At 41.3% G+C, this 14788-nt stretch overlaps 1 protein-coding gene across 19 annotated transcripts in view; it reads left to right on the top strand.

Moving 5' to 3' along the window:
- Positions 1 to 14788, top strand: part of mycbp2 (MYC binding protein 2) — a 224287-nt gene that overhangs the window by 173484 nt on the left and 36015 nt on the right. For 14 of the 19 annotated variants that reach the window (XM_072476174.1, XM_072476181.1, XM_072476189.1 and 11 more), the window contains 6 exons: positions 4493 to 4662; positions 7285 to 7529; positions 9145 to 9333; positions 9450 to 9607; positions 12384 to 12583; positions 12787 to 12936. In XM_072476174.1, coding sequence (XP_072332275.1) covers positions 4493 to 4662; positions 7285 to 7529; positions 9145 to 9333; positions 9450 to 9607; positions 12384 to 12583; positions 12787 to 12936 — 1112 coding nt within the window. The remainder of the gene's footprint in view (positions 1 to 4492; positions 4663 to 7284; positions 7530 to 9144; positions 9334 to 9449; positions 9608 to 12383; positions 12584 to 12786; positions 12937 to 14788) is intronic. The other 5 variants (XM_072476177.1, XM_072476176.1, XM_072476192.1 and 2 more) reach the window with 1 other exon arrangement.

Genomic DNA, 14788 nt, shown 5'->3' with positions numbered 1-14788 from the left:
CTTGCCTTCTGAAGGTACTGATTCTTGCTGACGTTTACTTCCATAGGTGCAGTCAGCCCTCCAGTAACTCAAGAAAGCATTGCATGTTGGGGCCTTGATTTTAACCCCTGACAAACGGGCCTGGGGCGGTGGTGATGTGGTGGACGATGTAAAATATAAGGATAGGGCAACCCAGCATCTCGCTCTCTCTCTCTCTCTCTCTCTCTCTTCTCCCCCCCGCCCAGCACCATCCCTTTTTAAAAATGCAGAAATAACTCCCCAAAAACAGCAAGTAACTCGCATATTAAAGTCATAGCACTGACTTGAACAGTGTGTGTGGATTAGGCTTGAACTGCAGAAATGCTGGTAGCTGAACCAAGCTGCTGGCTCTTCAAGGTAAGTTGGCCAAGAGGGGCCAGATTGTTTTCACCCTGGCCCCTCAGGAAAGCCTTGCCCTTCTCTGACCCCGATTTCCACCCCTCCCAACGACCATTCAGGTGTAGCAAGTAATTAGGTAAGCAAATGGATATTATTTTATTGCAAGGAGAATCAAATAAAAAGGGAGAGATGTTTTGCTATAGTTGTACAGGTACTTGCTGCACCTAAATACTAACTTTGGTCTCCTTATTTAAAAAAGGATTTAAATGTGTTAGAAGCAATACAAGGAGGGTTCACTCGACTGATACCAGGGGCGTAGGGGTTATGTTATGAGGAAAGGTTGGACACGCTGAGCTTATATTTACTGGAGTTTAGAAGTTTGAGAGTTGATCTGATTGAAACGTCTAAGCTCCTAAGAGGGCATGACAGGGTGGATGCTGAAAGGATGTTTTCATTTGGGAGAGACCAGAACTAGGGGGGCACATTTTTGGGATGTCCCATTTAACACAGAAGATAAGATGGGCAGCACAGTGGTTAGCACTGTTGCTTCACAGCTCCAGGGTTCAGGTTCAATTACTGGATTGGGTCACTGACTGTGCGGAGTCAGCACATTCTACCCGTGTCTGCGTGGGTTCCTCCGGGTGCTCCAGTTTCCCCCCCACAGTCCAAAGATGTGCAGGTTAGGTGGAGTAGCCATGCTAAATTACCCTTGGTGTCCAAAAAGGTTAGGTGGGGTTACGGAGATAGGGTGGAGGTGTGGGCTTAAATGAGGTGCTCTTTCCAAGGGCCGGTGCAGTCTCGATGGGCCGAATGGCCTCCGCCTGCACTATAAATTCTATGATTCTACGTTTATTGTGAGTCAAGAATCTATGGAATTCTCTTTCCCAGAGAGTGGTGGAGGCAGTGTCAATGAATATTTTTACGGCAGAGATAGATTCTTGACTAACAAGGCAGTCAAAGGTTATCAGGGTAGGCACAACGTGGTGTTAAGGCCACAATCAAATGAACAGTGATCTTAATGAATAACAATGCAGGTTCAAGGGGACAAATGGCATATTACTGCTACTAATTCATATGTTCGTATGTATGATCTTTCCTCCCCTACAATCCTAAGAAAATCTTCATTGTTCTTGTGTTCTCTCCAACTGACCCACTCCCTTCTGCTCCAGAACCACCTTTTTACAACTTTCTAATCTTTAAATCTCAGTCTCGATCATTCCCTTCTTAAGATATACACTCACTCATTTGCTGAAAAATTCTTTGTTTGGAGAATGCATTCTTTGCCATTGCTATTCTAGCTCTGATCAGTGAATCAATGCAGAGAAGAATTGAGGCTGCCAAGTTGTGTTTTTATGTGGCGAATAAGAACAACATCTTAGTCAAGTCATGCGACCAATGAAATGGTGCTAATAAAATCTGAGCTCCAAAGAATTCTGCTGACCAATATAAGGAACAGACAGTTGGAATTTCTGGGGCACATTTTAAGTCATGGTTTAGAAAATCTGATTCTGATGCTGAAAGAGATCAAGGTAGACAAAAAGTAATCTCTGTTGAAGAGTCTCGCAAACTGTATGTATGTACCACTAATGATCCACACCTCCAGAGCAAGATTAACATGGAGGTCCATGGTAGTCAATGCTCTCTCAGGGCACGGTCCCAGAAGAAAGAGAGAGAGTAACCATCTTCCAACAAGATGCTTCCCGGGCAACTAAATTGTGATACCTGTTCCAGCTGCAGACCATTTATTTTGATCTCTGCTTTCCAACTATTATTTCTTCAAATCTTCATGACCTCCATCTTTTTTTACATTAATTTTCATTGCATAAACTTTCACCACTTCATTCATTTTGTCCATTAATATTTGAAGAGTGGCCACTGGGGCCTAGTCCTCCACACATCTCACTACCTTCACCAGTTGACCATCTACTCTTGACACCTTCCTGCACTTCATCCAGTGCTTCTTTTATCATGGTTTCTGCAAAGATGTTAAGGAGCGATGGTGATAGAAGACAGCCTCACCCCACACCTGGTTATGCCACGTTCACTTTCATCAAAAAATGTTCTGATTGTAGCAGTCACTGCCCCATGTACAGAGCAACAATCGTTATTTTATCTCCGATCAACTCTGATCATCTCCAGCAGTTTTTGCCAGTTCACCCGGCTGAAGGCTTTTTCATAATGCCCAAAGCAGGTCTACACTTCGTGCTGCTATTCTATGCTTCTTTGGCTTAGTACTCTTATCACTTCTTTAGCCTCTCTAGTTCCGCAACCATTGCAAAAGCTGAATTGATCACAATCGATGTATTGCTTGCTTTGGCTCCCAATTTATTTGCTTGGATCTTTAACATTACCTTAGATGCATGTGTAATCAAAGTTATGGCTGGTATTTGCCCTCTTTCCCCAATGGAACCCATTGTGCATTTTACAACCATTGTTCATTACTATCCATTTCCTTGCACAAGTTAATCATCAATTCTCTCATTGCCCTCTCTCCAGTTCCTTTAATGTTTCCGCAAGGATGTGACCACATCCTTTCCTCCCTCTAGTTCTTCTGTGACTCTAAATATTTCGCACTCCAGAAGATCAGGCCCAGAATCATCCTGTGAAATGTTACCACCGTTCTCTGATCCTTGATCTGTTGATTTGCAATCTTTATCATTAATGTCTTCAATGCGTTCTTTCCATCTATTCTTTCTATCCTCAGAATCTGTAAGCAGTATTCCATCTCTACCGTCCGGTCCCCTCTGTGTTTGCCTATCCCCCTGCAAAGAATTGCTTTATTTTCTTATAAATGTGCCCATTCTTTCTTTAGAGAAGATATTCCATTAATCCCGCTTCCCTGTTCTTTCCCCATCCCCCTGTATTTTTTTTCTTCTTCACATATTTGTCCGGTTCTCCTTTTGAATGTCATGATTGTATCCTTTCCATCGCCCTTTCTGGCAGTACATTCCAAATCAGAACAACCTGGTCCTCCACACATCTCACTACCTTTACCAGTTGACCATCTATTCTGACACCTTTCTGCACTTCATCCAGTGCTTATTTTGTCATGGTCAAGGTCAGTTTTTTCATCACCTCTGGTTCCTTTGCCAATCACCTTAATTCTGTCTCTCTGGTTACCAACCTTTCTACCACTGGAACCAATTCCTCATCATCCGTTCTATTGAAACCATTCTTTAGCATCTTTCAAATCTCATCATAATCTTCTGCTGCCTCAAGGAATATCCCAGCTTCTCCAATCTCTCCACATAACAGTCCCTCATCCCTGGTACCATTTTAGTAAATCTCTGGGTTTTCTGCCCAGCATTGAACATAATGCTGCAACTGAGGCTTAACCAGTACTTTTTTTTTGTTTTAAATTGCATTTGTAAAGTTATTTTTCCGTCCATTGAGGACATTTCAAAGCGCTTTACAGTCAATGAAATACTTTTGAATTGTAATCACTGTTGAGCAAGCTCCCACAAAAACAATGAGGTAATGACCAGATAATCTGTTTTAGTATATTGAGTATTATTGGCCAGGATACTGGGAACAATTTCCCTACTCTTCTTCAGAGTTGTGCCAAGGAATCTTTAACATCCAGCAGAGCAGGCAGATGGAACCTTGATTTAATGTCTTCTCTGAAAGATGACTTCTCCAACAGATGGCACTACTCTCAAAAGGACAGCAGCCCCTCAGCACTGCTCTGAGTGTCAGCCTTGATTTTTGTGAGAATAATGGTTCTGCTTTTGTACTCGATGCCTCTTGATAAAACCGAAGATCCCACGTTTTGTATTAACAGCTTTCCTAACTTGTCCGGCTACCTTCAAAGATTTCTGTACATACAACCCCAGGACCTGCTGTTCCTGCACCCCCTTCAAAATCGTACAATTCAGCTCATATTGCTTTTTCTCATTGTCACGACCAAATGTATTTAATACATCCGTGTTAAATTTCATCTGCTATGTGCTTTGCCCACTTCACCAATCTGTGTCCTCCTGATGCCTCTTACTATCTGTCCTGTGATTATCACTAATTCTATATAAACAGTTTGATGATTGCCATTAAATTTGATATCCGAAGAGTATGAAGTTAAATCAACTTTTTGTTGGATCTGTAAGAACTGTACTGAACACTCTGTTTTCATTTGCAAAAGGTTGTGGTCGCTATGCTGGAGGGCAGGGCTATAATAGCATTGGTCACTTCTGTGGCGGCTGGGCAGGGAACTGTGGTGATGGAGGTGTTGGAGGAAGCACCTGGTATCTTGTATGTGATCGTTGCAGAGAAAAATATCTCCGGGAGAAACAAGCTGCAGCTCGTGAAAAGGTACATATTCCATTGTACACAAGTCAAAATTAATTCCTACGCCCAATTAAGGCAATCTTCGCCGCACACTGCAGAGAAATATCTCACCATGTTGCTTCATATTGCATAGCTTGAGCTCTACGTGAGTTGAGTTTCGATTCGGGGGATGGAAATAGTCAAAAACATTTTTGGTGCGGGATGTTTGAGCTTTACGAAGCATTGTAATCCTGAGATTTCCAGGCACTCATCTCACTAATTGCAGTTTCTGAGCAAATTTATGAATCTGCACAATTTTGCATATGTTCCACATTTGATATAATAAATTTGAAATGTGTTGTGCTCAATAGATTACTCTTCAAATGGCACAAGACCAGTTTCCTAACAAATACAAGTCTTTGAACCTGATTTAGTTCTGCAAGTGAATTCCCTGCATGGGTATAGTCTATGCAAATCTGTTCCTGCTCTAGCTATCAATATTCTAAGCGGAATGCTTTGTTTCATAGGCATCCAAGTCAGCCAGGGAAAGCTAGATTTCAGAGTAAAACTAGTATTGACTTTGCCTCAATAGAGATCTGAAACATTAACCTCAGCAGAATTAACGAAGCCTTCATCTTTCCCATGCATTCACCATTCTTCTTGGTTTTTTTCTCCAACTTGTTAAATTAATTTCAGTTTATGGTTGATGAAGAGCTGATTTGAGAGTGTGAAATTTCATGTGGAATCTTTGTAGCCAACTGAACAAGGGAAGACTTTCATTCCATTAGTCAGAGCTACAGCTAGCTCCCAATGCTGAAAGTGTATTGTGGTCCCAAACCAACCCTTCTCCAATATTCCCAACTAGTTCATCTAAATAATAAATAGCCGAATATAACACTTTCAACACCACCATGAAGCTTAAATGTTAACCAAAAATGAAAGTATTTCCAGATTGACAGTATTCTATTTAGCTATGAATGCTAACATAACTAGCATGAGTCAAAGCTCTCGTCAGTAGTGTTGAGACGCGAAAGACTGGAGCATTTATGTGCTGTATGATCATGTTGGCGGTTTAGGAAGGGCTGTGCAACTCAAGTTATAAGAATTGCATTGAAGTTGAATAATTCAAGTTTAAGTATAATTAGTATATATTTTGTTTGAGAATCACCCTTTGTCACAAACAATAATTTATCATTGGAAAAACAGTGAAGCAACTTGGTACACTTCTGCAATCCTACAAAACTGAGATGCATGCTTAGTATCTGAACTTATAACGGTAGCAGTGTTGCTTCACAGCTCGTCCCAGGTCCGATTCTCGGCTTAGGTCACTGTCTGTGTGACAATTGGTACACGTTCTCCCCGTGTCTGCGTGGGTTTCCTCCGGGTGCTCCGGTTTCCTCCCACAAGTCCCGAAAGACGTGCTGTTAGGTGAATTGGATATTCTGAATTCTCCTTCAAAGTACCTGAACAGGTGCCGGAATGTGGCAACTAGGGGCTTTGCACAGCAATTTCATTGCAGTGTTAATGTAAGCCTACTCGTGACAATAAAGATTATTATTGTCATGTGAGAGTACTTTTAAGAAATGGGTGTTTAAGAAATGTACCTTTAAGAAATGGGTGTTTATCAGTGATGTCAGAGTGTGGGTGGTCCTGGGCTGTCTGTCAGCTTTTTACTTTCGTTTTAGGCTGTTTGCTCGCAGGGTGTGTTTTAGTTTCGTTTTCAGAGCTGGATAGCTGCAGTCACAGCCAGAAGGGGTATTAGTCTCTCTCCAATTTAAAAACTGTAAATCGATCCTTTGGTGATTTAAAACTAATAATTGCTCTCAGTACTGACTTTAACCTGATATGCTTCTGTTAAACGTTATGTTTTTAAGTCTTATGGATGTTAAAAGGAAAGCTTAAAGGATTACTTAGTGTTGTATTCTTTGGGGGTTGTATTTGAATTAATTGTTGCTAAGATGTTCACTATCTTTTAAAAAGGTTTGAGTTCATAGAATAAACATGGTTTTGCTTTAAAAAATACTTTTTTATTTCTGCTATACCATACCTGTAGTGGGCCGTGTGCTCCCCATACCACAATCTATTAAAAGTTGTGGGTCAGTTGAACTCCATGATACACTTTGGGGTTCTCTAAACCCTGGCCCATAACATTATTATATATATTTCACTTTCCGCTAGCACCCTGCATTACATAAATATGACTAAGTTGAAGTACTGCATGCGGAAATGATGAATAAAGTTGTATTTTTGGTGCGTACGTGATTTTATTTTCAAGCTCCAGTTTGTGACACTGCAATGAAAATAATCCAAATTATTTTGGATAATGCAAAACATTCAAAGTAGTTTGAAGAAAAGCCAGTGCTCTGCCCTTGATTCCCAGTAAATGTTAAGTGTGCTCTTGAATGAATTCTACTCTTTGAGTTGAAGTATGCATCTTGTAGAACATTGATCGTTTGAAGCCTTTAGCTTTTTTAAACTTTGATTGGAACCGAAATAAATTACTCAGATTTCTGCCTTGGTGATTTATTTATAAAATGTGTGATTTTATTTATAAAATGTGATAATCAATACTGAATATTGGTTAAACTTTTTTAACCTTAAACGTTCCCATTTTGTTTTAATTTGGGGAAAAGGCACTCTATCAATGTTAGTGCTTTTCTTTTTCAGGTTAAACAAGCCAGAAAAAAACCGGTGCAAGTGAAGACACCACGAGCCTTGCCCTCTATGGAAGCTCATCAAGTGATTAAAGCAAACGCTATGTTCTTGCTCTCGCTGAGTAGTGCAGCTGAACCAAATATTCTTTGTTACCATACCCCAAGGCCTTTTCATTCACACCTCCCAAGTCTGAAAGAGGGCATCTCTGATGAGATACCCAGTAAATATCCATGCCTTTATCTACAGACCCTTGCAAGGTACAGCATGACAGATTTGCTCAACAATGTCAATGGTTTCTACACAGTAAAAATCTGCTAATAGGCAGGATGGTATACTATTATACAAGAACAAATTAAGGAATTAAACTGGTAGTACAGAATGACTTGATGCAACTTTGTCTATTGTACCAGTTCAGATTACCAGCACTTGTGTATGTTCAAGACATGAGGTGTACACACACAATCTAAGTTGACACCTTAGGATAGTACTGAAGTAAAACTCTTCTGTCTGGGGTGAAATGTTAAATTGATATTTCTGCAACTAACTTATTTAACTTTATTTAACTCTAAATTTTTCGAAAATGATTTTATTATTAGTGAATTTCAGTTCAAGGTTGGCTGGAGATGTGAGAATTCTTCAATGTGCTTGACTGTCTGAACAGCTTGATGATATTGCTGTAGGGCGAACTAGATCTCAGTAAAGCTTTCTCGTGGTCAGTGGTGAGCGAGTGAGTGCACTTGCTTCGCCACTGACTGCAAAATCTGGATCAATAGGATTTAAAGATTGAGAAAGCAAAACCGAACTAGCAGAGAAGAAGGATGATTTAGAATTTATGAAGTAGAAACAATTTAGTTGCAAATAGAGAAATAAAGGTTGAGTTACGAGAAAAAAAAGACAGGTAGGAAAAGTAAAGAAAAGGTTTAATTTTGACATTTTTAAAACCTCTAACAAAATAGTCTATTGTGTGCTGGTATGATGTTGAACAGTTTAAATTTTTCCCTTTCTGAATCAGAAAGGTTGATTAACGTTGCATAGTAACAATCATTATGTTGTTGAAAGGTACTTGCACTGTTAAGTTCTAGCCCTAATTTTCTGTGGTAAACTTAATGGAGTGTATATCCAACAAGCTCTTAAAAATAACAGTAGAGCTAAGGGCAAGCTGCCGTGTGTACAAAGCAAACAGTGGAATCGTGTAAATTGGTGAGCACGCTCTGGAGATTGGCAACTCAATGCTTATCTTTTAAAACCGTTAATTTACTGTCTGATTTCTAGATGAGAAACACCTTGCATTGTTAACATTATTTTTCCAACAATATCCCAACCAGTTTTTTTTCCCCAAGTGGCCAAAAATAATGCCCTGGGGAATCCAAAGATTTCTTTCATAAATGTGTAATGAAATATTTGTTCAGTAAGTATCTGATCCCTTTGATATTGAACTCCAAAGTGTTTGGCTATCAACTTGGAGTACCTGCAGCAGAAAGTTGCTGAGATTATCAAAAGCATCCCATACCATTTCCTTGCTCATTCATCCAAAGAGACTAGGTCAATTGCCTTGCTAGTTAAAGGCAACTCCGCACGCACCAGAGATCAACCCTAGAGCCTTTCTGGTTTGCGTGATTCAGTACCACACCACATCCTCAATTTTTCTACTGTAAAATTGATCTCATTGTTTGCAGATTTTTTTAATAAAGAAATTCTGATTCAGAGACTTGATTAGGAATTTGTTTCATTCGTGAAATCACATTGATTCTTAAAATAATATTTAATCAACTTTCTTTGCAATCCTCTTGCAATCTTCTGGTGTAGCGTACATTTGAATAGGTATTACCATGTGAAAATCTTTTGCCGCTGCAATTTAACTGTAATTCACAGTTGTGAAACTCTGCCTAATAGACAGCATTCAGAGAACTTTACCGGCTACCATGATGATCACCTGTTCCAAGATGAAATGAGATACCTTCGTTCCACCTCTGTACCAGCGCCATACATATCGGTTACACCCGATGCCTGCCCTCATGTATTTGACGAGCCCGAAACCAACCTGAAATCAATGCCTCCTAGGTACTTCTAATAAACAATTCTGTTATGGTACTGTGTAGTATTAACGATGAATGTTGTTGAACTAAACTCCTTTCTTAACAAGTCTGCGGAATGATGTATTTTACTTGTTTTTACAGTCTTGAAACAAGCCCTATAATGGAAAATGATACAGCAAAGCGTAGCGTCTTCCAACGATCATACTCAGTTGTTGCATCAGAATATGACAAACAGCACTCTACTTCACCTGCGCGTGTGAAAGCTATTCCCAGGCGAAGAGTTAACAGTGGTGATGCAGGTGAGAAGTCTCTGGCTACGATGGTGATGACATATAACATTTTCATCAATATTTTTACTTTATTTCTATTTTATGTGTCTCAAAAGCACTCAGTCATATCATACCTCAGTATGGCCATTAACATCTTGCCTAATCGAAAGATATGGTGCAGCTCCTCAAGCTTGCTCAAACTGCAATTTTAGGCAAGGACAAATGCAAGGGAATTGAAAATTTGTGTTAAAGTGCTACTGTGCTGTTATCTTTGCAAATTCAGGCTTTTGATTGCATTCCATGTGAAACTGTATCTTTTTAACAATGTGATGTGTTAAATACAGCCAGTCAACAACTTTGGCAGTGAAAAAGAACTATATTACAACTGTGAAGACACATTCTATTAGGTTTAAATTATTGTTGGAGGTTTTTATTTATTGTTTCTCTTTTCCACTCACTCAAAGAAATTTGTCTTTTTCCCTCTTTCTCTTTTTGAACCTGATTTTGACATTGAATTCACCAATCTGCAACTACACTTCCTTCTCTGTCCTTGTTCAGTTAGTTGCATAGTCCATCAATCGGGTTGGCTAAGGCCCTATTCACTCAATTTTTCATCTCCCCTTCCAGCGACCCACAGGGCAAAATGTCAGGAATTAAATGGGCATGGGCAACTGAAAAAAAAATAGCGTGTGCCAATTGCTGAGCCTTTAGCGCAAATTCTGGGCTGTGCTTTAGTAGGTACTCTGTAGAAAGTGGCAATGTTTTTTGGCCTTAAAGGTGGGATCATCAATCAACTCTTTGCCAGTGGTTTACCTGGAATACTTTTTAAAAATAAATTTAGAGTACCTAATTCATTTTTTCCAATTAAGGGGCAATTTAGCATGGTCAATCCATCTACCCTGTACATATTTGGGTTGTGGGGGCAAAACCCACGTAAACACGGTGAGAATGTGCAAACTCCACACGGACAGTGACCCAGGGCCTGGATTGAACCTGGGACCTCGGCACCGTGAGGCAGCAGCACTAACCACTATGCCACCGTTCTGCCCTTAACTGGAATACTTAACCTGTAGGTTCAAACTGCAAAAATGCCTCTGCTGAAATTTCTTTCTGCAGTTGCCATTCAGCCTCAGTATGACTACTTGTTTTTTGATTCTGTGTCACTTTCACAGCTGTTTTTGAAGAAAAGTTGGCTATTCTTGAATGCGGAAGGCATAAGCATGGCTAGCATAATTTGAACGCTTTGACTCAATTGATGCACAGACTGGTCTAATGTGAATTAGGCAGAATATCCTTTTAAGACCTGTCCTATAATTTAATAATTCCTCTTAAAAATGAAAGGCAGGTCAACCTAACCGATGGCTACATTTCTAACATCTCTGTAATCTCCCAATCTGTGTAATCTCCTGCAGCTCCACAATCTCAAATATTTGCACTTATCCAATGCTGGCCACTTGATCATCCCTGATTCTAATCACTCCATTTTTGGTGGCTGTGCATTAGGCTCCCTAGACCCTGAGCTCTGAAATTTCCCCCACACATACATACCGTTCTGCCTCTCCATCTCTCTCTCTTCTCTCTCCTCCGTTTCTTAAAACCCACCTCTTTGACCAAGCTTTTGGTCATCTGATCTAATGTCCCCTTAAGTGACTCAATGTAATATTTATAATGCTTACGTGCTTTGGGACATTTTATCACATTAAAAATTCTGTAAATATAAGCTGTTGTAACTTAGCCCTATATAGATTGGAGAGAGGATTCGCTATTATTCATATTCAGTAACTTGTTTGGGTCGCCCCTTGTAACAGAGTCAAGTTTTTTTTAATCTGATGAACTGAAACAAATGTATTCATACCTTATCCCATGTACGTGTAAATCAAAAAATGCAGTTGTCAAAATCAAAATGTTCATTAAAATGTGCTAAAGGTTTTGGCAAAAGCTGCATAACTATAGGTCGAAAAAGCAACGTGAAGAATAAGTTCCATTAATATTCATAAATTGCAATTTCCATATTGTCCTTCTGCGTGAGCTCTCAGCGAACATTGCCGAGATAGATTAGTGGATTCCCCTTTTGGTGCAGAGAGTAGTAAGTTAACTAAAAGCTGACATGAGTCAGAATCAAAAACAGAAGAGAATGCTGCAAAACAGCAAGCAGCAGAGTGCTGTAAGATGAGTGGAATACAGGAGAGATTTTTTTAAAAATAGCTTTAAGTCAAGTAAGGTGGCCTGTTGAAATGGAGCAGCATCATGTGCTCAGTATTTCTATATTGCTCAAAACTGCTGATTTGATGAAAATAGGAGAAACCGATTGTAGCAGCTTCATTAGGACATTCCAGACGAAAATAGAAGGCACTCTGGGTTAATTTGGAGGGTTACGGGGGAAGACCGGGATGTAGGACTAATTTAGACCGCTCTTTCAAAGAGCTGTCATGGTTGCAATGTTCCTACGATCCTGTATGTTAACCTAATGGAGCAGCTTAACAATTGCCGTGAGGCAAGTTTGTGCATTTCCATGTAAGCTGCCAGTTCAATCCTTCAATTCTGATGGATTGTCCCAAACGTCTTGCTTAAATTTGCAGAAATATGGAAACCTGTCTATTTGCTGCTTGAAAACGAATCTGCCAGGATGTGGTGAATCTCCAAAGCTATTATTTCTGTTGGAATCGATAGAGGGATAATCCCGATCAGGGATTATATGTGTGATTCAGTAAAGCATGCATTTTACAATGGAACTTTTAACTTTTTAATATCACAATGCCTCATTTATTTTCAAATATTTTAGCTATTAAATGGTCTTCTTTAACAGAAGTAGGATCATCTCTCCTTCGACATCCATCCCCTGAACTGTCTCGCCTGATCTCGGCTCACAGTTCGTTGCCCAAAGGAGAACGAAATTTCCAGTGGCCTGTCCTAGGGTTCGTCATACAGCACCATGATCTGGAAGGATTGGAAATGGCGATGAGACACGCTCTAAGGAAATCTGCTTGCAGAGTATATGCGATGGAGGTCAGTGCCAATAATCAATGTATATATTTTTAAGCACCCAAAATATCTGCTTGCTTATTCATTCAGTGGATAAGAATTCAGGAATTACCTACATTAATGATTAAGGTATTGAACTGGTTCTACTTGATGTAAATTAAGAGTTTGAAAATTTTGACTAGAGAGTAAAGTTTAAATGTTTTGTGGCTGTTTTTCAATTTAAACAGGCCTTCAACTGGTTATTGTGCAGTGTAATTCAGACAACTGCTCTTCATGATATTCTGTGGCATTTTGTGGCATCCCTAACGCCTGCTCCCTTGGAATCTGAAGATGAAGAAGTTGATGATAACAAGGTGAACAAGGAGAATATAGAACAGGTTGGTTAAAGATTGCAGTCCCTCAGAACATTTGTCTCATCCTAAGGGAAATTATGTTTGGATTATCTGTATTATTAAAACAAGATTTAAGAAATTAGACACGGGCATGATTTAATCACTGCTTTGCACCAGGCTCAGATCTGAGCGCACAGATTAAATAGTGGGAAAGGTCGGCGTGAATCAGTTTGCTATCTAACCGGCCCCCTCCCGAAGGCGAGTTCCGGATTACGGCCAAATATGGCGAGCATATCATTAACCCCAATTTCCATTAATTTCCATTCATTCGCGAGATTAAAGTCGAATATAACAGCATCCCAGGAATTAACCGGCTCCCCAGTGAGAAGTCATACAGGTGCCGCTTAGTATATTCCAAAAATGTGAAGCTGGTGGCATGGCTGCTGTGGGAAATGGAGGAGGTGAGCAGCCATTCCCATTTTTGGACATGTAGTTCAAGGACACTGGGGCTGCTGCCCTGGGGGAGGGGGGGCCTGGCACATCAGGGGGGTTGGGCTTGGTGGGATGGGGCTGAAACGTTCAAGTTCAGGGGTTACCCACAGGGATGGGTGGGGTATTTTCCTCTGTGGGGCCTTCAAGCCATCTCTATTGTGGTTACCCATAACATGGGGCAACTACAGCTACTGCCTGTCTGTCCACACAAAAATTACCAGGACAGGCACCTGTTCTTGGTTATATGTTGATGGTCACTTTAACTCCCTTTGACTGTGAGCAGCCTCCAGCTTTCACAGCTGAAGGCTATTGCTAATAAGGAATTGGCGTTGTGAGAGCACTTCGCAGCTGCAGGTTGTCTTTGCTGCTTGCTGCTGTTGGTGACTGAGAATAGCTGGAGGCTGCTGTGGCTGAGAGGAAGAAAGGAAGATGCCAGAGAAGGTAGCAGCATCGACACAGACTGGAGGCAGCACCCCATGTGCAGGGGCCACTACACACCCTGAAACTCCCGCCACCGATCAGGCCGAGGAGGAACCCAGAATGGGTCACCAGCGACGGCCCAAGTTGTACTGACGTCGTTGGATTTTCAAAGAGATGATGGACAACGTGTGCCGTAGGGGACTCTGTCTCAACAAAGAGATAGTGCGGCACCTGTGCCATGTCCTTGCGGACTGAGCTCCCCGTGGAGGAGGAGAATACCCACACCTGGTGGTTGTGAATGTCACTGCAGCCCTGAACCTTTATGGAACTGGTTCGTTCCAGGGCTCGAGCGGGGACTTGTGTGACATTTCACAAGTTACAGCCCACAAGTGTAAGGTCACATATGCCCAGGCAGGAGACTATATCAACCTTGAGCTGGACCAAGTCCACCAAGATGCCCGGGCTGCAGGATTCTCTGCCATTGCCCGGATACCCCAGGTCCGGGGGGTAATCAATGGCACGCATGTTACCTTGCAGGCATCAGGGAGTGCCCTTCATCAACAGGTAGGGGTTCTACTCCATGAATGTTCAACTCATGTGACCACTGCCTCCAGATTATGCACTTCCCAGGGAGCATGCACGACACTTGGAGATCCTCGATGTCTTTGAGAACCACCCCAGGATGTCGTATTGGCTCTTGGGGGATCAGGGGTCCCCATTGAGCTCCTACCGATGGTGTCTGTGCGGAGGCCAGAGTCCGAGGTGAAGACCCAATATAATGAGGCCCATGTTGCCACCCATACTGTCATTGAGAAGTGCATTGGCCTGCCCAAAATGCACTTCCGATGTCTGGGCTGCCGTACACCCTCCAGAGATCTCCTGCTTTCTGATGGTCTATTGTGCCCTCCACAACCTGGCACAGCAGTGGGGCAACATGCTGGAAGAGGAGGGACATGTGTCCTTGCCTGAGGAGGAGGAGCCGGAC

The sequence above is a fragment of the Scyliorhinus torazame genome, chromosome 15, assembly GCF_047496885.1.
Source record: "Scyliorhinus torazame isolate Kashiwa2021f chromosome 15, sScyTor2.1, whole genome shotgun sequence".
Classification (NCBI taxonomy): domain Eukaryota; kingdom Metazoa; phylum Chordata; class Chondrichthyes; order Carcharhiniformes; family Scyliorhinidae; genus Scyliorhinus; species Scyliorhinus torazame.
The sequence above is the reverse complement of the archived record's forward strand: the minus strand, read 5'-3'. Positions and strand labels throughout refer to the sequence as shown.